Source organism: Bos taurus, chromosome 14, assembly GCF_002263795.3.
Source record: "Bos taurus isolate L1 Dominette 01449 registration number 42190680 breed Hereford chromosome 14, ARS-UCD2.0, whole genome shotgun sequence".
NCBI lineage: Eukaryota > Metazoa > Chordata > Mammalia > Artiodactyla > Bovidae > Bos > Bos taurus.
Window position 1 is genome coordinate 1,725,203 of NC_037341.1, and position 20,888 is coordinate 1,746,090.

General features: G+C 64.7%; 1 protein-coding gene across 1 annotated transcript; it reads left to right on the forward strand.

The window, feature by feature from the left end:
* Positions 1-15,945: 15,945 nt before the first annotated feature.
* On the forward strand, positions 15,946-19,354 carry ARC (activity regulated cytoskeleton associated protein). Its single transcript, NM_001206407.2, has 3 exons — positions 15,946-17,973; positions 18,231-18,372; positions 18,584-19,354. Exon 1 carries the CDS (start codon positions 16,162-16,164, stop codon positions 17,350-17,352), a length of 1,191 nt encoding a protein of 396 aa, NP_001193336.1. The 5' UTR covers positions 15,946-16,161; the 3' UTR covers positions 17,353-17,973; positions 18,231-18,372; positions 18,584-19,354.
* The last annotated feature ends 1,534 nt before the right edge of the window (positions 19,355-20,888 follow it).

A 20,888-nucleotide genomic window follows, 5' to 3' on the forward strand; every position in this document is an offset into this window, starting at 1 on the left:
CTAGGCCCCTGGGGGTGCTCGGTCCCCACCAGACGTAGCCCCTGGGCTGGATTCTCGTCCTGCCCACACAGCCTGCTCCCGTCCCCACTGTGTCATGGCCGGTCAGTAAGCAGCCATCACCACTGGCCGAGGGAGCTTGTCCTTGGCGCTCCTTCTCGAACCACTGCTCCCCTATTGCACTGGGCCTCGGGGGTCTGGTTAGACCTTCAGTGTGGGAGGCCCTGGAGGCTGTGCAGATGGAGAAGGCTGATCTGGCCTGCAGGGTCGAGGTGAACCGCCCACCTCACCTGCATTTCCTGTTGGGGGTGGGAAGCAGGAGGCCCTGCCCTGCGCACCCACAGCTCTGATGGCCGGGGTGGTGGGGGCAGGGGGGTTGATGGGTGGGTGGGTGCAGGACAGAAAGGCAGCTGGTTGCAGCTCCTCCTTGGACCTGTCAGCCAGGCTTCCCTGGGGTGGAGCCAGAGCCCCTTGGAGGCAGCTCGAGGCCATAGTAGCCAGATATTTCTGGAGGGAGGGGGGTTGGAGGAAGGGACTCGCGCTGCTTCTGTTCCTGGGAGGCCATGGCACAGGGCAAGCAGGACTCACCCCCGAGGGCCTGCCCGGCAGCTGCACAGACACCAGCTGCAGTGGGTTTCCTTGGTGCATAAGTGTGCTTCCAGCACAGGGCATAGCGTTCCTGAGTACCTGCTGTGTGCTGGGCATCGAGCTCATCTGGAGGCCCAAGGGTGGTCAGACAGACCCTGACCTGCTTCCATGGAGCACAGGTCTCCCAAGAAGGGCTTCTGGGGGGCCGCGCTGTCCATGAGTCACATTCTCCACGGCTGTCTCCACAAAGACGCAGGCAGACTGCTGAGGTGCCCGGGGTGAGCCGTGTGGCGGTTCCACGCTGAGGGGCTGGCCCCGGAGGCCTGGACCGCTGCCCCCTCCTCGCAGCACTCAGCCGTCACTCACCTCCAGCAGCGAGCGTGCTCAGAGGTCTTCGCCAGGGGAGAAGCGGGCTGGGCCTGCAGGAGCGCCGCTAGTGCTGCTGCTGGAGCTGACTGTGTCTCCTGCAGAGCGTGGCGGGGCCCACCCCAGGGTGCTCTCAAGAGACGGATGTCATGGAGAGAGTCTGGACTGCAGGCCCCCTGGGGTCAGGGGAATCCCCAGCACTGACCTCAGTATCTGCTTCAGAGGAGCCAGGTGCAATGGGATTGGTCTGAGAAGCAGCTTCTGCCCAGGGCATCGTTGAAAACAGCAGTTGGCCAGCTGTGAGTGGAGTTTAACCGCTGGGTGCAGGCAGGGACCACACAGTCAGAGCTTTGCCAAAATCACCGCCATGGAGTGGGGTGGGAGGGGTGGGGGGGGGCCGTGGGCCTTCCTGAGGCCGTGCCCCTGGGAAGGAGCGTCAGAGCCTCTGTCAGGGACGGGGAGCCCCTAAGAAGAGCCAGCCAGCAAGACACAAAGTAGAGAAGGCAAGTCCCAGTCTGGGGTGACCAGTACCCAGAGCTGGTATGACACATTACCTAAAAGGACCAGTTTCCAATCCAACATTACGAACATACAAAGAAACAGGGAAACACGACCACATACCATGCTCCTGAAATGCAGGTGGTGGAGTGAGAAGGGGGCTTTAACAGTGAAAGACTTCAAATTGATCATTACAGATGCAGTCAGAGAACTAGAGGAAACTAAGATTGAAGAAGGAAACGGGGGAAAGGAAGATAGTAAGTAGAGAAATCAGTAAAAAGATGATAAATAAAAAGCTGTTTTTAAAAACATGGAAATCCTGGCATTGAAAGGTACTGTAACATGACAGATTGGCCAGAGGGCCCAGCAGTAGATGTGAACTCGTGGGAGAAAGAGCGTGATCTTGATAGCGCTTGAGAGATGATGCCATCCAAAGAACAGGCCCTTTTGCTGCAGGAGGGGCCTCGGCTCTTGATGAGCTGCTGGCCCAGCTGCAGGCCTGCTGCTCGGGATGGGGGGAGATGCTCTGAGGCCCGGGTGGTCTCAGAGCGGTGTGGTCTCCCCACCCGGAACTGGAGACTGGCTGGGGCAGCAGCCTGGGCCTCCATCTCGGCTGGAGCACCTGCCGCCTCCCACCCACCCACCCGGGCTTGCTGGGCGCACAGCCCTTGAAGGTGGAGAAGGCCAGTCCAGGTGGGTGGACGGTCCTCATGACGGCCCCATTTCACGGAGGCGTCCAGAGGCCCGCTGCCGGCCACAGGCTTCCCAGTCAGTGTGCCCACCTCTGTGGGCCTGGGGCAGGAGGGCCTCCTTGGGCAGTGCCAGGAGGGAGGGCTGGAGATGCCAGGCTCGGTGGAGGATGGCCGCATCGTTCTAGCAGTGTTAGCAGGCGCACAAGCCCAGCAATAGGGCCTGGGCCTGGAACTGGCCTGCAGTGAGGAGTGAGGAGAGGCCAGAGGCCCAGCAGAGGGCTCCGGGTGGTGGCTGGAGTCTGGGCATCACTGGCTGCCCCTCCCCTCCCACAGGCCAGGCTGTGATGTGTGGTCACCCCTCTGCCACACCCTCTTGAGGGATGGTCTCCTGGCCTGGGGACAGGGCGTGTGTGGATGTGGAAGCTGCCAGGAGTTGTAACAGCCCCACAGACCCTTTCAGACAAGGAGCTTGCTTTGTCTGTCTCTGGGGGCTGTGTAGCACCTTCTGGGAAACTCTAGGGAGTGCAGGCAGCCCCAACCTAGAACCTTGAAGGAGCTGGAGGGTTCCTGAGCAGCCAGGGGTCTGCCGTGCATGGCCTGGGTGAACCCTGACGCTGGTCCCTCACTGAGCCCCAGTCCTTGGCCCCACTCCTGCGTCCTGACCCTGGTTGCGGGCTGAGCCCCCACTCTGGCTCGTGTGCTCTCTCAGCTCCCAAGGAGGGCAAGACCAGGGAGCCTGGAACCATGTGTGGGACTCACTTGTGCCCTGGGGGAAGGTGAGAGCTTTGTGACCTCGCCCCTCCTCCCCAACGTGTGACGTGGCGCGCTCTGTGACCACACCCCCCACCCCCACCCCCGCCTCTGCCCTGGCTCCAGGCCCTGCTGACAGTGGTCCCGGGGCGGAGAGTGACTGTGTGGCTGACTCACGGCAGGTGGGAGAGGTGTGAATGTCAGAGCTGGGCTTCCCCCAGGGCAGACCCCCGCGCATTCGGGCAGCTCCTGGGGGTGCCTCAGGGCTATGCCAGGCCCCTCTGTGTCCCCCATTGGCAGGCACACACCCGAGCCAGGGTCAGGGCCCCTCCAGAGCAGCCCCGTCCTCCGGCAGCTGCCTGTCCTGCCTCTGCCCATCCCTTGCTGGGGTCCTGGGCTCTTCCCAGTCCAGCTGAGGCCAGTCATCTCTGGCTGCAGGAGTCAGGAGGCTGTAGGTCCTGGAGTGGGAGGAGCCCAAAGAGCCTGCTGGAGGCATCCTTCAAGGCCAGAGACTTCCCTGTCCAACCTGACTCTGTGCTCGCTCTGGGGCCTGCAGCCAGCCAGCCCTGTCCAGACAGCCTGCAGCCCAGGGCCTGGGGGAGCTTCCCAGAGTTGGGTGCTGGGAGGACAGAAGGGACCTGGAGAGCAAAAGGCTGGCGTCCTGGAGGAGGGGGACCATGGTGCCCAGGGCAGCATGGGACTCACCTGTGGGGGTCCCTCTGCAGGCTCTGGTACCCTGACTTTGAGGGTGGGGCCCAGAGGACAGGTGTGAGGAACAAGGGGCTGGGGAGCAGGCGAAGGGCAGACTTTGTGCCCTTGTCCCCCAAGGCTGCAGCATGAGCTCAGGCCTCCAGGTGCCGAGACACTGGCCACCACTGAGGGCAGGCAGGGCTCCCTGTGTTGGAGACGCTGTGTTCTATGTCTGAACCTGGCAGGGTGGAAGCCTGTGTCAACTTGCCCACATCTCTGCGGCTTCCCAGTAAGCCTTGGAGGAGGCCTGCTCCCCATCTCCAGATCAGGACCCCTGGAGCACATGCAAGGTAGTCTGGGTGCAGGTTCTGGCCCCGGGCCCCCAGGCTCACTCTCCACCTCCCCCCATTCCGAGCAGCAGCCCTGCAGCCGGGCCAGCAGCTCGGCAAGAGCTGAGGCCCCCCTGCAGCGAAAGGGCCAGGGGCAGCCAGAGGGTCTAAGGAGGCCTCTGTTAGCTCAGGAAGCAGCGTGGGCCCGAGGGTTCTCCTCAGAGGAGGCTCAGCTGCAGTCTCCAGTGAGTGGGCGTCCGTCCCCCCCTTTTATTAATAAAGCAGAGTAGTGATGTCACTGGCGTGCTCAGTGAGCCTGCCGCTCCACTGGCCGACATTCCCTAATTAGGAAAATGGAGTCCAGCTGTCTTTGGGAGGCTCCTCAGTGGACGGCATGAGGCCTTGGGTGGCTGCCGTCCACTGGCCTCAGGTGTCTGACCTGCCCCACCATCCAGGAAGGGGGCCTGGCCAGGAGGTGTGGTGCCACTTGGCAGTGAGGCTCCGGAGACGGTGATGCTGGTGAGGATGGTGGTTATAGTGGTGGTTGTGGCAGAGATGACCAATTGTGGTGCTGGATCAAGACGCTGGTGATGGGGTTGCTGTGGTCTGGATGTTTGCATACGCCGCCCCGATTTAACTGAAATCCTAACCCCCAAGCTGATGGTGTTGGGAGGCGGGGGCTTTGAGAGGTGATCAGGTGGAGCCTTGAATTGGATTAATGCCCTTAAAAGAGAGACCCCAGAGGGCTTCTCGCCTCTTGGGTCATGTGAGGATGTAGCAAGGTCTGCCGTCCTCAGCCAGGAGGGCTTTCACCAGAACCCAGCCACTCCAGCACCCTGACCTGGGATTTCCAGCCTCCACAATGGTGAGGAATTAATTTCTGTAGCTTGCAAGCCACCCTGTCTGTGGTGCAGTTAGAGCACCCGGATGGAAGAAGGCGGGGATGAAGGTGGCATGGTGGCCAGGGCACTGGTGGTGGCGCATGGGGCAATGAGGAATGCATGGTGTCAATGGTGTGGTGGTTGGCGAGATGGTGGTTGTATCGGTGGTGGCGATGTTGAGGATGGCAGGTGATGTGAACTGATCTGTGTCCCTCCCCCATTCATATGATGAAGCCCCAGCATGACAGTGTTCAGAGATAGGGCTTTCAGGAGGTAATTGAAGTTAGATGATGTTATAAGAGTGGGGCCCTTTTCCAATAGGACTAATGCCTATATCAGAAGAGGATGATGGCTCTCAATTCCCCTTTCTCACAAACCAAGAAAGGGCCTTGTGAGAACACTTCAAGAAGATAGCCATCTACCAGCCAAGAGAACTCTCACTAGAAACCTGATGGACTGACACCCTGATCTTGGACTTGCCAGCCTCCAGAGCTGCAAGAAAGAAATAAATGTTGTTTAAGCTGCCCAGTCAGTGGTGTTTTGTTACAGAGACCTGAACTGACTCCCACTGGGAATGGTGAGGGTGATGGTGGTGATGATGGTGGTGGTGATGGTGATAGTACTGGTGATGGTGATGATGGTGGTGGTGGCAGAGATGGTGGTGATGGTGATGGTGGTGGTGATGGTAGTGTGATGGTGATGGTAGTGGTGATGATAGTGGTGGTGGTGGTGGTGGTGGTGGTAGAGATGGTGATGATGGTGATGGTAGTGGTGATGACAGTGATGATAGTGGTGGTGATGGTGGTGATGGTGGTGGTGGTAGAGATGGTGATGGTGGTGGTGGTGATGGTGATGACAGTGATGGTGGTGATGATAGTAGTGGTGATGACGGTAATGATAGTGGTGGTGGTGGTGATGGTGATAGTGGTAATGACGGTGATGATAGTGGTGGTGATGATCGTGGTGGTGGTGATGGTAGTGGTAGAGATGGTGATGACAGTGATGGTGGTGATGATGGTGGTGGTGGTGGTGGTAGAGATGGTGATGACAGTGATGGTGGTGGTGATGGTGGTGGTGGTAATGACGGTGATGATAGTGGTGGTGATGATCGTGGTGGTGGTGATGGTAGTGGTAGAGATGGTGATGACAGTGATGGTGGTGGTGCTGGTGGTGCTGGTGGTGGTGGTGGTGGTGGTGGTGGTAGAGATGGTGATGACAGTGATGGTGGTGGTGGTGGTAGAGATGGTGATGACAGTGATGGTGGTGATGGTGGTGGTGGTGGTGGTGGTGCTGGTGGTGGTGGTAGAGATGGTGATGACAGTGATGGTGGTGATGGTGGTGGTGGTAGAGATGGTGATGACAGTGATGGTGGTGGTGGTGGTGGTGGTGGTGGTGGTAGAGATGGTGATGACAGTGATGGTGGTGGTGGTGGTGGTGCTGGTGGTGCTGGTGGTGGTGGTAGAGATGGTGATGACAGTGATGGTGGTGATGGTGGTGGTGGTGGTGGTGGTGGTGGTAGAGATGGTGATGACAGTGATGGTGGTGGTGATGGTGGTGCTGGTGGTGGTGGTAGAGATGGTGATGACAGTGATGGTGGTGGTGATGACGGTGATGGTGGTGCTGGTGGTGGTGCTGGCCATGGAGACAGTGGTGTGACAATGATTACACAACTTACAAGTGGGACACTTGGAATTCAGAGCCTGGACTGTGGGCTGTGGATCTTTTTTTTTTGAGAATTTAAAAATTTTTAATACAGTTCAAAGCAGGATATGTGGTTCATTTCAGCTCTTTCACTGCCAAACCTGGGAGCAGGGACTGCTTCAGCTTCTCTGCCTTCTCTTTCTTTGTGATGACCAAGGTGTAAAGGTATCTGCTGCATCAAAATTTCAACTTCACATTATCCTTATTTTTCTTGATCTTGACAGACTTGGCGTCCTTGCGCCAGGCCGTGAGCAGGAAGTCCTTGATTTCCTCAATTTTGCAGGGCATCGCGACAAGCAGGGCGCATGACTGGAACGTCAAGGGGCAAGAAGCAAAGACAGCCTGGGCCATGGATCTTAAATGAATGCCTCCTGCTGAGGGTGGCACCAGGGGCCACACGTGGTGGGTAAGCCTGCAGGCCTGTCTGGGATGGCTCTCCAGGAAGCCACCTCCTGCCTCCCCAGGCTCCCTCTCATATTGCCAGGGGAGACACTGAGATGCGGGCTCCTGACATGGCATTTTATGTTTATCTAGGAAAGTCTGCCTGCCCAGTTCAGGGGGCACAGCTCCTCAGGCGGTGCTTAGATGGTAGATGGAGGGCCTGCTTCCACCCAGCTCCCCCGGCAGGGGCTGGGGCGGCTGGAGATGGATGGCTCCCCACACTGCTCTTGCCCATGGACACGGGCAGTGGGTGGTAAGCTCCTGGGCGGACGAGTCTGCTCTGGTGATGGGCTGGCTTGGATAGGTCCCAGGCTGAGCTGGGTGGGGAGCAGGGCCTGGGAAGGAGGGCCGCACTTGGGGGTCCTGACCCTGCAGGGGTGGGGCTGCCGTCTGGCTCCCCAGATCCCCAGGCTCTACCCCAACCCTGAGGGAGCCAAGCCCCTGAGGCACCCCTGTGGGGGCACGTGGGGCCCCAGGACAGCCTGGTTCTGGGGTGGGCAGCACTGTCAGGGCCGAGGGTGGGGAGCTAGTGCAGACCCCTGCCAGGAAGTGCTCTGTTCAGGGCCCTTAGAGGAGTGGCCCTCAGGCCTGCCGCGGGGGCCGGGGGTCTGTGGAAAGGCCCTGCTTCTCAGCTCAGACGGTCTGTGTCTGTGGACATGGGGCACTGAGGCTGGAGAGGGTGGGGGGCAACCCAGGGCGCTGGACCCTATCCTCACCTTGGATTGGGGAATGGACCACTGCCCCCAGAGGCCATACCTGGGCCCTCCTGCTCCCCTCCTCTCCAGTCCCCCCAGGGTTCTTCCCCAGCCCCAGCCCAGGTGCCCCCAGGAGGGCTGGCCTCCTTTGAGGTGGACAAGGACGCGCCAACAATGACCACTGTCTGCAGGAGGACTGAGGGGCTGGGGCCAGTGGGTGCCACACACAGGCGGGGGTGGTGGGAGGTGTGGCGGCCCCAGCAGAGCAGGGAGAGCCTCCACCCGAGACCTGAGGGGTCCTAGGGCTCCCTCCCTGCAGGGAGCACCCTGTCCACAGGGCAGTCATGGGCCGGGGCCAGCACTCGGGTGGGTGGGGACAGGCTTGCTCCCAGAGCCGGTGGGCGGCACCCAGCCCGGGACAGCTGGCCCAGCCTGGCCTGCGCCCTCAGGCCCTGGCCCCAGGCCCAGTTCCTCTCTCAGGGGCCCATCCTCTGACGTGCTGCCCAACCCCAGCAGGGCCCTGATCCCCAGGCTGTGTGGGCAGGGACGGGCAAGTGTGTGTTGAGAACCCATGCAGTGGGGGGAGGGTGGGGGCGCCCGTGATGGTCTGGGCTGTGCACTCCTCGACCATGTTGGTTTATTTCTGACCCTCCCACTGGAGCTCAGCCAGGAAAGGGAGGGAGGGAGCGGGGAGGGGGCATTGTGCCAGGGCGGCAGGGAGAGCCCAGGGGTCCGGGATCTACCCTGGCCTGTGGGGGTCGGACCGGTGTCCCCAGGCCAGGAGGCAGGCGTGCTGTGTGCAGGTCACGGAGGTCACCAGCCCCTCCCCCGAGTGCCCCGCCTCCCGCTGCTGTGGCCCCCACACCCTGGGGAGCACCTCCAGATCCACACACAGAACTCAGGACCAAGAACGCGGAACATGGGCTGTGTGTCGGCTGTCCTGCCAACCAGCCCCTTACCCTGAACCTCCGAGGGGCCACCTGCCCATCAGCTGAAGAAACTGAGGCTCAGAGGGTGTCCGGGTAGCCTGACCCTGCACCTGGCCAGTGGTGGCAGATGGCAGGATGGGGATCGGCCTTGGGGCCAGGAGACTCAGTCATGTGCTCACCAGCTGGTTCCCCAAGCTCATCCCCTACCCTCCCTGCACCTCAAGCTCCCCGTCTGTAAAATGGGTGACAGTGAGCACCCAGCTGTGTTCCAAGGCACAGGGAGATGCTCGGCACGCACTGAGGCCCTGTCTCCCACACGCCTTCCATGTCGACCCTCTTTCCAGAGAGACCCCCGAACCAGGATGGGGGCCCTGGCAGGTGGACTGCTGTGCAGCGGGTGGGGTCTGTGGCAGAACACAAGCACAGACCCTTTATTCAGAATTGGTAAGAGCTGCCTGGCAGTGACGGCCGGGCACAGGGCCAGAGGGCACAGACGGTGCCCCGGAGACAGAGGCCCAGGGAGGCGCGGCTGAGCCGTGGACAGGCCGGGTGGAGATTGGGGCCAGAGGTCATTGCGGCCGTGACTGGCATCTGAGAGGCCGGCAGCAGACAGGGAGGCACCACACCCCAGGGCGGGGAGTGGGGCGATGCCAGCCTCGGCGGGCAAGGGGCCTGCAGCTGCACCAGGCGTGCAGCTGTGGATCAGGAGCCCAGGAGAGGCCTCGGCCGGACCGGGGGCGTGGACGAGACGCACGCGTGGTGCGGGTGGCTTCAAGGGCAGGGGGCTCAGGCCCCAGCCCCAGGGGCAGGGAAGGAGAGGCTACAGGGAGAATGGAGGCGGGACCCTGGGCCTCCTCCGGGCTGGCCGCCACCGTTTCCCGCGCGCGGGGGCGGAGCTGGGACAGAGCCTGCCTTCCGCCCGCCTGCGGCGCCGCCTGCACCTGCGTGGGGAAGCTCCCCGCGTCACAGCGAGCTATTCTCAGCCCCACTCCTTTTATGGCCCCGGAACTGAGTGGTGGAGGCTGGCGCACTGCGCTGGCTCAGAGATGTAAATGGGAACGCAGAGCACGGCAGAGCAGCGGCCACCACCCGCTCCCTGGCACGGGCGTCTGAGGCACCCGGCTCTGGGGACATCTCCCTGGGCCGGTTGGCAGTGCACCCCGCATCCTGGCTGAGGGCCCAGCCACCTTCAGGGTTTCTGCTGGGCCCCTGGGGGTCCAGGGAGGCGGTGGGGGCTGTGCGCAGCCCGGCTGTGCCGCAGTGGGCAGAGGGGAGGGGGCGGCTGCACGATTCCAATCCCCCAGCCCCCCGCCCGGGAGCCGGCTCTGCTCTCATCCTGACCCCCTACATGAGCTCTCAGAGCGGCCCTCCCACCTCCCCCACACCCCTGTCGTCCTGCTCACTCTCTGGCGTCCCCGCCCCGCAGGACCCCGCTGGGCTGCTGGCCCCAGCACGCTTGGGGTGTGGGCGCACCGCTGAGCAGGCAGAGTCTCTTCGGGCAGTGAGCAGGGCGTTTTGTCCACTCCGTGTGTCTAGAGCAAGCTCAGGGCCTGGCCGTTGGCCAGCTGGAGCACGCCTCGTCCAGAGAGATCAGGAAGCACACGCACTGACACACTGACACACTCTCACACTCTGACGCTCACTCACACACACCTACAAACTGCACAGGTGGGAGGATGCTGCGCTCAGGGGCTCCAACAGGGGCCCAGGGCAGACGAGGCTCACGCATCGGGAGCCCGGGGAGCCTTCCTGGAGGTGGTGACTCTGGGCTGGGATGTAGATGCCCCGTGAGCCTGGCTGAGCTTCTGTGCTTAGCTTCTGACACTGGGCAGACCTCCGTCACCTGAACAAGGTGGTGTGGTGGGCAGCTGGCTGGCCGGGGCCTTGTGCGGACCAGCGTGCCCAGCAGCCCAGTGCCCTTTTCCTCCCCACCTTCCACGGCTGTCCACCCTTCAGGGCGCCGAGGATGGCGGGGTCAGTGGGGTCAAGGGGTCCACAGGACGCCACCCTGAGACGCCTCAAGGAGAAGTGGGGGTGGGGTGCGGAAAGGGGGTGCCCAGCTCCCGGCCAGGGCGCCTGCCCAGCAGAGGGGACACTTGGCTCCAGCTGCTGTGCGGGGCGTTGGCCAGCGAGCGGCAGGCACAGGGGTGTCCTCGGCCCTGGCCGGTGTTCCTGCCCCACACCTCTGCCTCCTGGCCCCATTCTCCAGCTCCCAACAGCAAAGCCACACAGCCTTGCTCCCCAGGCCCCACCTGTCCGACTCCCCGGCAGGCACCCTGGACGCCGCGGCTGCTCCTTGAAGGGCCTGACCCTCTGAGCAGAGGTGCCGCCAGCTGGCGGCCCAGTGCCAAGGGCAGTGGCCCCGTGGGCAGCATGCCTCAGGCCATGCCCAGCCCGGTGTCCTCTGGGGACTGTGTGGGGGCTCACGGCGGTGGCCCTATTTCATGGGTGACCTGCACCTCCCCACCACCCCACCTTGCTCGGTGCCGGCCAAGCCAGGCTACGGAAGTGCCGCTTGATTGACTGACTCACCTCACAGCCAAGCAGGGCAGCGATGGCTGGACCCACTCTGCGGGTGAGGAAACTGAGCCCGGGAGGCGGGTGCTGAGGGGGCCCACCCCTGGTCATGCAGGACGCACCTAGCGCCTTGGGGAGCCAGCAGACCGTCCCCACGCCCTCTCACCAGCCTGTCCCGGCTCTGGCTTCCCTGCGGAGGGGCCTGGAGCAGCCCTGGACCCTCTCGCTGGGGGCTTTGCCTTCCCTTGCGCAACGGCTGGGGGTGGCAAGGAAAGAGTGTCCCTTGAGGACGGGCCCCGCCCCGCCCTGCCCATGGCCCCTGCTGGGGCCCTGGCCTGGAGGATGCAGGGAGGCCCTACCAGGCTGGTATTGTCAGGAAAATGCAGAACTTTCCTTGGCGAGGAGGGAGGAGGGTCTGGAGTGTGAGGCTGCCTGTTCCGGGGACAGGACGCAGCACACACCCTGCCAACTGGGAGAGGAGAGGAAGCCCTGGAGGAGGGGCGGGACAGGAAAGAAAAAGAAAAAACGCTCCCGCAGCTCAGGGAGCAGCTCAGCCCCCCCCCCCCCCCCCCCGTGTCCCCACATGGTCCAGCGCCCGCTGCCTACCCCGGCCCCCAGGCTGGGCCCAGCCCCCTGCTCAGGGTCACTCCTGTCTCAGGTCAGCCCATGCCGGATCCCCCGGAGCTCCTGCCCTGGCCTCCTGGGCCCTCCCAGAGGCTCTGCTGCAGCAGGCCCCCCGCAGGCACGCAGAGCAGAGGGACCCCAGCCGTTGCCTGCCGGCTCAGGGCCTCTGTGAGATGAGGGAGATTGTCTCCCCAGGCAGGAGACCACCAGCCCCAGCGGCTCTCCCTTCTCTGTGCCTCCGTTTCCCAGTGGACGTGCTCCTCCAGGGCCCAGCTCTGCCCCCATGTCCAGGGTCCCCACCCGCTGTCCCGGCCTCTCCGCGGCCCGGCCCCCCGCAGCTGGGCTCGGGACCGTGGCTGGACCGGCAGTGCCCTCCTGGCTGCCTGGGCTCGAGCCCCAGGCCTTGCAGCCGGCTGTCCCCAGGGCCTCTGCTCGGCCTCATTGCTGGAGCCCGGGCAGGTGTTCTGGCCCCACCACTGCCTCGGGGACATGGGCGCTCCCCACAGGGGCCACAGGGAGGGGTTCCAACCACCTCCCACCTCCCAGATCCCGGAAGTGACGCTCCTACGGGAGGCTCTCGGCAGGACTCAGGACGAGGGGGGCGTTCTCGGGTGGGGACCAGGTCAGGCAAGAGGACCAGCACTCGGCCTCACTGGACCCCAGGCCCTGGCACCGTCAGCCCACTTTACAGACGGACAGTTGAGGTTCACGTGGGCAACCGCCAACTGTCTCCCAACCAGAAAGGGAGGGAGAAGGGCCCACTATCTCGCCCGCTCCACGACCCATTGCGCACGCACGCTCTGTGCCAGGCCGGCTTCAGGCTCCGTGGCTCAGCTGTGAGGGTGCGGACGGTGTTCTGGGGCCTCCATCACACCCGGCTCTCGGCTCTAAGTGCCTGGCTGAGCAAGAGGGAAGCAGCAAGTGCGGGAGACCTGGGTTCGTACCTGGTTTAGGGCGAGGGGCCGGCAGCAGTGCTGGCCAGGGTGGGCACCGGGACAGCCGGGCCGGGAATGACAAACGAATGGGCAGGCAGGTGCAGGAGGCAGGAGGAGGCCCCACCGGCTGGCAGGACGGGTGGCGGGCACACGTGGAGGGCGGGCACCTGGACTCCAGGCCAAAGCTGGGCAGGAAGGGCCAGGTGAGAGTGGGTGGCTGACGGCTGCTCCGGGGACGCCGCGGCTTTCCCTCCACAGCCCCCCTCCCCGCCGCAGGAGGCAGTGACCTGGGCCCAGGGGGTCCATGACAGCGGGAGCTCTGCCTGCAGATGCTTGTGCCCACACTGCGGGCTGATGAGAGGCTGCGAGTCTGCAGGGCGGCGGCTGAGGCCCTGCTGGAGAGGCAGGCCAAGCCTGGCTCCCAAAACGCACCCCAGACCCCGGAAGAGGGGCAAGGAGGGAGGCCCGGGCCCAACAGCCTGTCCCACCCCGCCCCGCGGAGGAGTGCCCCTGTGCCTGTGGGGCCTGGGCCCGGCTCTGATGGGTCTGCAGAGCTAGGTGTGTACCCTGGGGACGGAACCTGGTCAACCTGATCATGGAGCAGTCCTGGAAAGGCAGGTGCTGCAGGGAAGGGAGGGGTGGCTGGCTGGAGAGGGTGAGGAGACCCGGGGCTGAAACAAGGGTCTCAGCATCGGGAGAGCAGCCCTGGGGGCTGGGAGCCCCGAGCCCTGGGGGTGGGGTGTTAGAACCCGCAGGGGCTGGAATGGGGGCTGCCCGGACCCTCACATTGGGCAGACCCAGCCTCCCCCGCTCACCCACCTCCGTCCGGAGCAGGTGAGGCCTCAGGAGCTGCCAGGCCTGAGGAACAGCCGCCCAGCTGGGCTCTGAGAGCCGGGGGTGGGGGGCTGGGCCCCACTCAGTCCTTGCACACCCCGGCTGCCCGCTGCACCCGCCCCTCCTCAGCCTGAGCCGGCCTGCTCTGGGTGGGCTAGAGCTGGAGGCCTTCAGCCCTGAGGACAGGGGATGCCGGGGCAGCCCCCCTAAGCACAGAGCTGGCCAGGCCTCCTCTCCGGAGGCGGCGGGAGAATGGAGCCTGAGGCTGCAGCGCGGGGGTGTGCTGAGGGCTTCTGGGGCGATAATTGGGCAGCGATTAAGTGTTCCCGGAGCAGCGGCTGCGGCCCATCACCTGTCACAGCGGCCTCGTGAGCGCAGCCTCTGTGCAGCACCCCCCGCGCCTACGGCAGGCCGGGCAGAGGGGCCACCGAGGGCCGGGGTCGAGGCCAGCTCGCCTGCCAGGCTGCCCTGAGACCCGCTCTCGTGCCCACAGAGGGGATGCCCACCTCCAGCCTCCTGCCCCAGCCGCCCCACGGCTTGGGGGCCACAGGGCCTCTGTAGACTGAGGGCTGACCAGCCATCCCCCACTGGTCACTCAGGTGCTGGCTCTGGCACCCCCGCCACACGCAGGTGTACACACACACACACACATGCGCGAGCACACAGGTGCACACACGCAGTCCCTGCCTGGCTGGCTCGCCGCAGGCTTCTCCTGACCAGGGCCCTCAGATGTGGTCGCAGGCTCATGGCCCCACTCCGGCGGCGGTGACCAGGCCCGCTCACGCACACAGACATCCTACTGCCTCCAGCCCCGGGATTCCTGTTCTGGCAGTGGCTGGCCCACTCCCCACCCTGCTCCCTCTCTGCTCACCCACTTGCCTTTAATTAGAAATGCCAGGAGCGCGATTCAGGGGGAGTTTCTGCCAGGGAGACATTCCTCCTGGCTAGGGGAGAAAGCTTAGAGTGGGAAAGGAGGTGGCAGCTTGGCTCTGAGGGGTGCTCCCAGGACAGCAGGGGCCTCCGGTGGGGCCCAAAGGGGGGATTGCAGCGTGGGCGCCCGTGTGCCCTCGCGCGTGTGAGCAAGACGCTGGGGGCGGGTGGGCCTGGCATGAGGGGGTAGGTGTGGACAGACAGGGATGACTGGATGGGGGGAGGATGGGCGGGTGGGAGGTATGAGTGTCTATATGGGGGAGGGGTGAGTGTGCAGTGTGTGTGAGGGCGCTGGCTGCAGGGAAGGCATCTGGACAGGCAGTGGTGCGTGGCTGCGGGCAATGTGTGCCACCTGTGCCCGTAGAACTGCAGAGGACCTGGGACCACAGCCATCTGTCTCGGGCATCCAGGGGGACGTCCCTTCCCCACACTGTTGCCAGGGAGGCAGAAGGGACCTCCCTCTGGAGGGAATCTCAGCTTCCGGAGCCCCGTTCCTTATATGGTATATGGTGCTTTGGTTCTCAGCCTCCAACCGCATCAGGCTGCCAGCACCCTCCCCCCTCCCCCAACCCCCCACCTCCATCCTCCTAGAAGTCTTGGAGCTTCTGACCAGTTCTGGTTGTGCCCTGGGGGTTCAGGGGCCACACCCTGCAGTGGGAGGCAGGACCCCTCCGTCTGCCCCACCTCCTGCCCCCTGAAAGCAGCCTCCAGGTGTCCCTGGAGGCACCAAGTGAAGAAGTCCTGGCCTCAGCAAAGACCTGGGAGTGGGGTGACAGGCGGTCATGCCCAGCTACTGCCAGCCAGGCACACACACACCCACTCCATGGCCAGGGGAGCCGGGGGAGCCAAGCCCTGGGTGTGTGCCCCTCACACAGGGCGCAGGGCCAGCTCCAGGCCTGGATTCAGGGGCTCCAGGGCAGGGACAGAGGGATCAGGCCACGTCGGGACTCACACCTGACACCTGTGAGTGTGTGTGTGCACGAACATGCCTCAAGGTCTTCAGATCAGGGAAGAGGGTCCGAGTGCCGTGGTGGCGGCTGGGTCTCACCTGTGGCTGAATGTCCTGCAGACCCGGGCTGGGCAAGGTCAGGGCCTGCGCCGGTGGCCCAGGACTTCCTCCCACACCCCACCCCCCAGCCCCCCGCAGGCAGGAGGTGGCAGTCACTGGAGGAGCAAGCCGGGAGGGGCCCGGGAGAGGGGCTTCCTCCTTAGCTCCGGGTGGGGGCCCCGGGGCGCTCACCTGGCCTCCGGGCCCCGCGCTGGCTGAGGGGGCGTCGCGGTCCGTGCCCAGCTCCATCCCTGGGTCCCCACGGGCTGAATGGGTCGGGGAGGGGGCGGCGCGAGCGAGCGCATTAGTCACCCCGGGCCGCCGGGTGTGCAGGGGGTGGGTCCTCCCTCCGCCGGGAGCGCGCGTGGGCGCGGGAAGGCGGGCCGGCAAGCTGGGGGCGCGGGCGGGGAGCCGGCGCCCGGGCCAATCGGAGCCGAGGCTCGGCGACGGGGCCGCCCACGGGCCGCGCTGGCGGCATAAAGAGCCGGCGGCCGAGCCTCAGCGCAGAGCTCGGGCGCTGAGTCCTCCGGCTCCGCCGCTGCCACCACCGCCGCCGCCGCGACCAACCGGGACCGGCCGCTCCTCCGCGGGACCCGTCCGCCGCGCCTCGCAGCTCCGCGCAGCCGGCCCCCAGCAGCCCCTCGCCATCCCCAAGAGGATTTTGCAGCCTCCCTCTCCCGCCTATCCGAGCGAGCCCCGCCGCAACCTGCAAGCCGATGGAGTTGGACCACAGGACGACCGGCGGCCTCCACGCCTACCCCGGGCCCCGCAGCGGTCCGGCCGCCAAGCCCAACGTGATCTTGCAGATCGGTAAGTGCCGGGCGGAGATGCTGGAGCACGTGCGGAGGACCCACCGGCACCTGCTCGCTGAAGTGTCCAAGCAGGTGGAGCGGGAGCTGAAGGGGCTGCACCGGTCCGTGGGCAAGCTGGAGAGCAACCTGGATGGGTACGTGCCCACCAGCGACTCGCAGCGCTGGAAGAAGTCCATCAAGGCCTGCCTGAGCCGCTGCCAGGAGACCATCGCCAACCTGGAGCGCTGGGTCAAGCGGGAGATGCACGTGTGGCGGGAGGTCTTCTACCGGCTGGAGAGGTGGGCTGACCGCCTGGAGTCCGGGGGCGGCAAGTACCCGGTGGGCAGCGACCCAGCGCGCCACACCGTCTCCGTGGGCGTCGGGGGTCCCGAGGGCTACTGCCAGGAGGCAGACAACTACGACTACACTGTCAGCCCCTATGCCATTACCTCTCCACCGGCTGCCGGCCAGCTGCCTGGGCAGGAGGAAGTGGAAGCCCAGCAGTACCCGCCCTGGGGGCCGGGGGAGGACGGGCAGCTGAGCCCGGGCGTGGACACGCAGGTCTTCGAGGACCCGCGGGAGTTCCTCAGCCACCTGGAGGACTACCTGCGCCAGGTGGGTGGCTCCGAGGAGTACTGGCTGTCTCAGATCCAGAACCACATGAACGGGCCGGCCAAGAAGTGGTGGGAGTTCAAGCAGGGCTCGGTGAAGAACTGGGTGGAGTTCAAGAAGGAGTTCCTGCAGTACAGTGAGGGCACGCTGTCCCGGGAGGCCATCCAGCGGGAGTTGGACCTGCCGCAGAAGCAGGGCGAGCCGCTGGACCAGTTCCTGTGGCGCAAGCGGGACCTGTACCAGACGCTGTATGTGGACGCTGAGGAGGAGGAGATCATCCAGTACGTGGTGGGCACCCTGCAGCCCAAGCTCAAGCGTTTCCTAAGGCCCCCACTGCCCAAGACCCTGGAGCAGCTCATCCAGAAGGGCATGGAGGTGCAGGACGGCCTGGAGCCGGCGGCCGAGCCCACTGGCCCCCACCCGCCCGCTGAGGAAGAGGCCGAGTCCCTCACGCCCGCCCTCACCAACGAGTCCGTAGCCAGCGACCGGACTCAGCCCGAGTAGAGGGTGCTGGGCCCCGCCTGCCCGCCCGTGGCCCTTGCCCGCCGGGACTTTAGAGTGGCCCGCCCCTGCAGGGGAGCCCTTAGTCTCCTCGTGCAGCTGGACACTCACCTCAGCCTCCTAGCCCGACTCCAACAGACACGCGTGACCCAGATGCGGGCAGTGTCCCCCAGACAGCCAAGGGGCTTCCCTTCCTTGCAGACCCAGCCCTCACCCTCCCTGCGTCTGTCTTCCCCGATGGTGGACTGGCCTGAGTCAGCAACCCCGCCCTCCATACTCTCAGGCCATGACAGTTTCCTCATCCTGCTCAATGCCTGGGCCCTCTGGGCACTCAGAAACCCAGTGTCCAGATGGCACGGGCTGGCGTGCACCCAGCTCAAGGAACACCCCAGAGCAGAAGCTCAGGGGCCACTGGTGCCCCCGGAGCCTGGGCTTCAGGGAAGCTACTTCTCCTGGCAGTCGCCGTGACCGGCTGGCACCCCTGCTGCCTCTTGGGGCAGCTGGCCAGCCTTGGGCAGTGTGGCTCCCTCCCCCTGGAGGAGAGCCCAAGCTCAAGACACAGCAGCAGCAGCAGCCGCCGCAGTGGCAACAGACCTGGCGATCTGGTGCCTCCTGGCCCCTCAGGTGAGCCCCTGCCCCTTGGCACCACCACCAGGGGGCACCATAGGGTTGGGAGGGCCCTGGGCGAAGCCCACCCCACCCCAGGTGAGCCCATGGAGGCTCAGAGCCCCTGGCATCCCCATAAATTAGCTGCTGGGATGGGGTTGGGGTGGTGCCGAGGGGAGATCTCAGGGGTCAGGGAGGGGGCTGGAGTGGGGAGCAGGGCTGGGGGAGGTTGCTGACCCAGCTCTCACAGGGCCCTGTGTTTTCTCTCCCCACAGCACCAGTGATTCACGCCAGCCTGGAGAGGGACAGAGCCCCGCGCGATGACTCACCCATGGCAGGCGGCAGGTCCCCTGGGGCCTGAGTCCTCCAGCCGGCTGAGGCAGCAGCCGGCCTCTGCAGCCAGGAAAGTGACGACAGGTATGCAGGGGACCCCGCCCCTGGCTGTCCTCACCAAGGGCCCCCCAGCTCCCCCCAGCCCCTGGCCCCAGGCCCCCAGTCCTCTGGCCTAGCTGAGAAACAGCCCCCCAGGACCCCAAGGGCTTGCTCTCTGAGAGGTCAGCCCTGCCCTGCCCCGCCCCGCCCTGGCGGTCCCTGAGTCCCTGACCACCTGTGTCTTCCTTCCTTTCAGGTCTCCAGGCTCCATGTAGCGGAGCCTTTGCTGCTGTGCCCGGCACTGTCCCTTGTCCTCTCCCCCTACAAGCTGCCTGCACGAGAGGAGAAGCCTGAGACCAGAGGAGGGGGCCCAACAGAGAGCTGATGGTGAAGAGGGGCCAGTGTGAGGGCCAGGGCCTGCTGCTATGCCCGCCCCGCTGGCTGCCCACTGCCCGCCCGCCCCCAGGGCCGCCGCCTTCCCGGGCCTGGCCTGGCTCCCACCCCGGAGCCCCTGCCCGTTGCGCGGCCATCCTCTGCTGCCAGAGCTTCCGCCACGGCCGCCCCTGCCCGGTGGCCCCAGGCCCAGCCCCAGGAGGCCCGGAAACCTTTGCCCCTGGGGCTCACTCAGGCTCCCTGCCAAGCCCTGCTGCGGCCTGGCCCGGACCCCCACTGCCCCAGCCACCAACACCCTGGTGCTGGCCGGCCACCTGTGTCTGCAGCCCAAGCAGGCCTGGTTGGGGGCTCCCAGACTCAGGAGACCAGCTCCCGCAGGAAACTCTGCCAGCCCCTCCGTCCTGCGTCCTGCCAGCGCCGCCTCCCGCCCCAGATTTTATTTTTGCATATAAGCCATAACCTGCTCTCCTGGCGCAGGCTACGGGGAGGCCCCAAGGTCCTCAGGGGGGTGTGGTCAAGTCCCCGCCCGCTGTGGATCAAGCCTCGACTGTCAGGCCAGGCCATGTCCACCTTGCCACCTCACCTGAAGACAGACGCTTTTTCTAAGACTTTGTTAATAAAACACTGAAACTTACTAGTGTGTGTGTGCTGCTGTTTCTCTGCCGGCCGGAGGGCGCCTACAGAGGGAGGCCGCTCAGGGTGGCAGGACCCTGGAACCCAGGGGGTACGGCTGGCCATCTTAGAACACCAGAGCCACTGACATTCACGCTGAGTGGGCGACAAGGTGTGGGACGCGCTGGGGGAGGGGGCTGGCGGGGGTGCCAGACACGCATCTGCTGCCAGGACTACGCCTGCCCAGAGGCCTGTGGGCCCAGAGGGGATTCTCAGGGTGTGGACCCATGAGAATTGGGGAAGGTCCCTGCTGCGAGAAGACCCTGGTGAGTCCTGGCTGCAGGGTCTTAAGCTTGATCTTTCTGAGCCTCAGGTTGCTCAGTCACTCAGGTGTGTCCGACTCTGCGACCCTGTGGACTGCAGCACGCCGGGCTCCCCCATCTTTCGCTATCTCCCAAGGTGGTGATGCTCTCTAGCCATCTCATCCTCTGCTGCCTCCTCCTCCTGCCCTCAATCTTTCCCAGTGTCAGGATCTTTTCCAATGAGTCAGCTCTTCGCATCAGGTGGGCAAAGGATTGGAGATTCAGCTTTAGCATCAGTCTTTCCAGTGAATACTGGAAAGTGAAGAGCCTCACATTCCTGGTCTGCAGACAGAGAAGCCATCACTAAAACCATTGTGGGCTCGAGACCTTAGACGGTCCACACTGCGCACATAAGCCGTAACACACCTGCCTTCTTGGAGGACGCCAGGTCCTTACCGGAGATGGGCAGGTGGCCTGTGGGTGGGGCGGCTCAGACCCCTCCACCAGGCAGCGTGGGATGAGAAGCAGGCCTGGGGAGGTGGACATGAAGGGGTTTGTGTCGAGGAATCAGTTCACCGGCTGGTGGGACTGCAGGGCCAGCCCCGAGTCTGCAGGGCAGGGGGGCCCCTTGGGCATGGGACGTCTCCTCTGGTGAAGGCTCAGCTCTGCTCTTCAGGTCTTTCAACTGATGGACCCCGGCCCACCCAGATAATCTCCCTTGATCTTTAGTTCCAGTTGTCTGATACGGAATGTCTGTCGTACTCATAACAGACCCTCAGGACCTCTCGGGGATGAGGGTCTGACGGAACGCCTGGGACAGGCATTCAGGTACAGGTGTACAGGTTCGCCCCAGCCAGGCTGGTGGTAAAAGCCCCTTCCCAGCCTCGCAGCTGCCGTGGTCGTCGGCAGGCCCTTGTGGCCTGCCAGGGCCGGCCCTGCCCTCGGAAGGGGCTGCTCTGCTGGGTGGGGTGGGAGGCTGGGCGCGGCCGCCCCTGCTGAGAGGACGGCGCCCACGGGGACGCAGGGGCCACCCGGGAAGGCCGGAAGCACACGGGAGCGTCGAGAACCACCCGCTGCCAGGAACGCCGTCACCGTGCACGCAGAACCGAGCGGGTGCCCGGTGTGACGCCCTCGGTGAAGGCCGCCTCTTCCCTGTTCTCCTCCTTTATTCCTTTCAAACGCTCAGAGTGCTGACAAGAATGGGGAAGGAAATCGGCAGGAACAGGGGGCTGGGCACCATGGTGATGCCTGAGA

Excerpts from the sequence above, each read along its gene's own strand:
- ARC (NM_001206407.2), top strand. The coding sequence starts at position 16,162 with ATGGAGTTGGACCACAGGACGACCGGCGGCCTCCACGCCTACCCCGGG.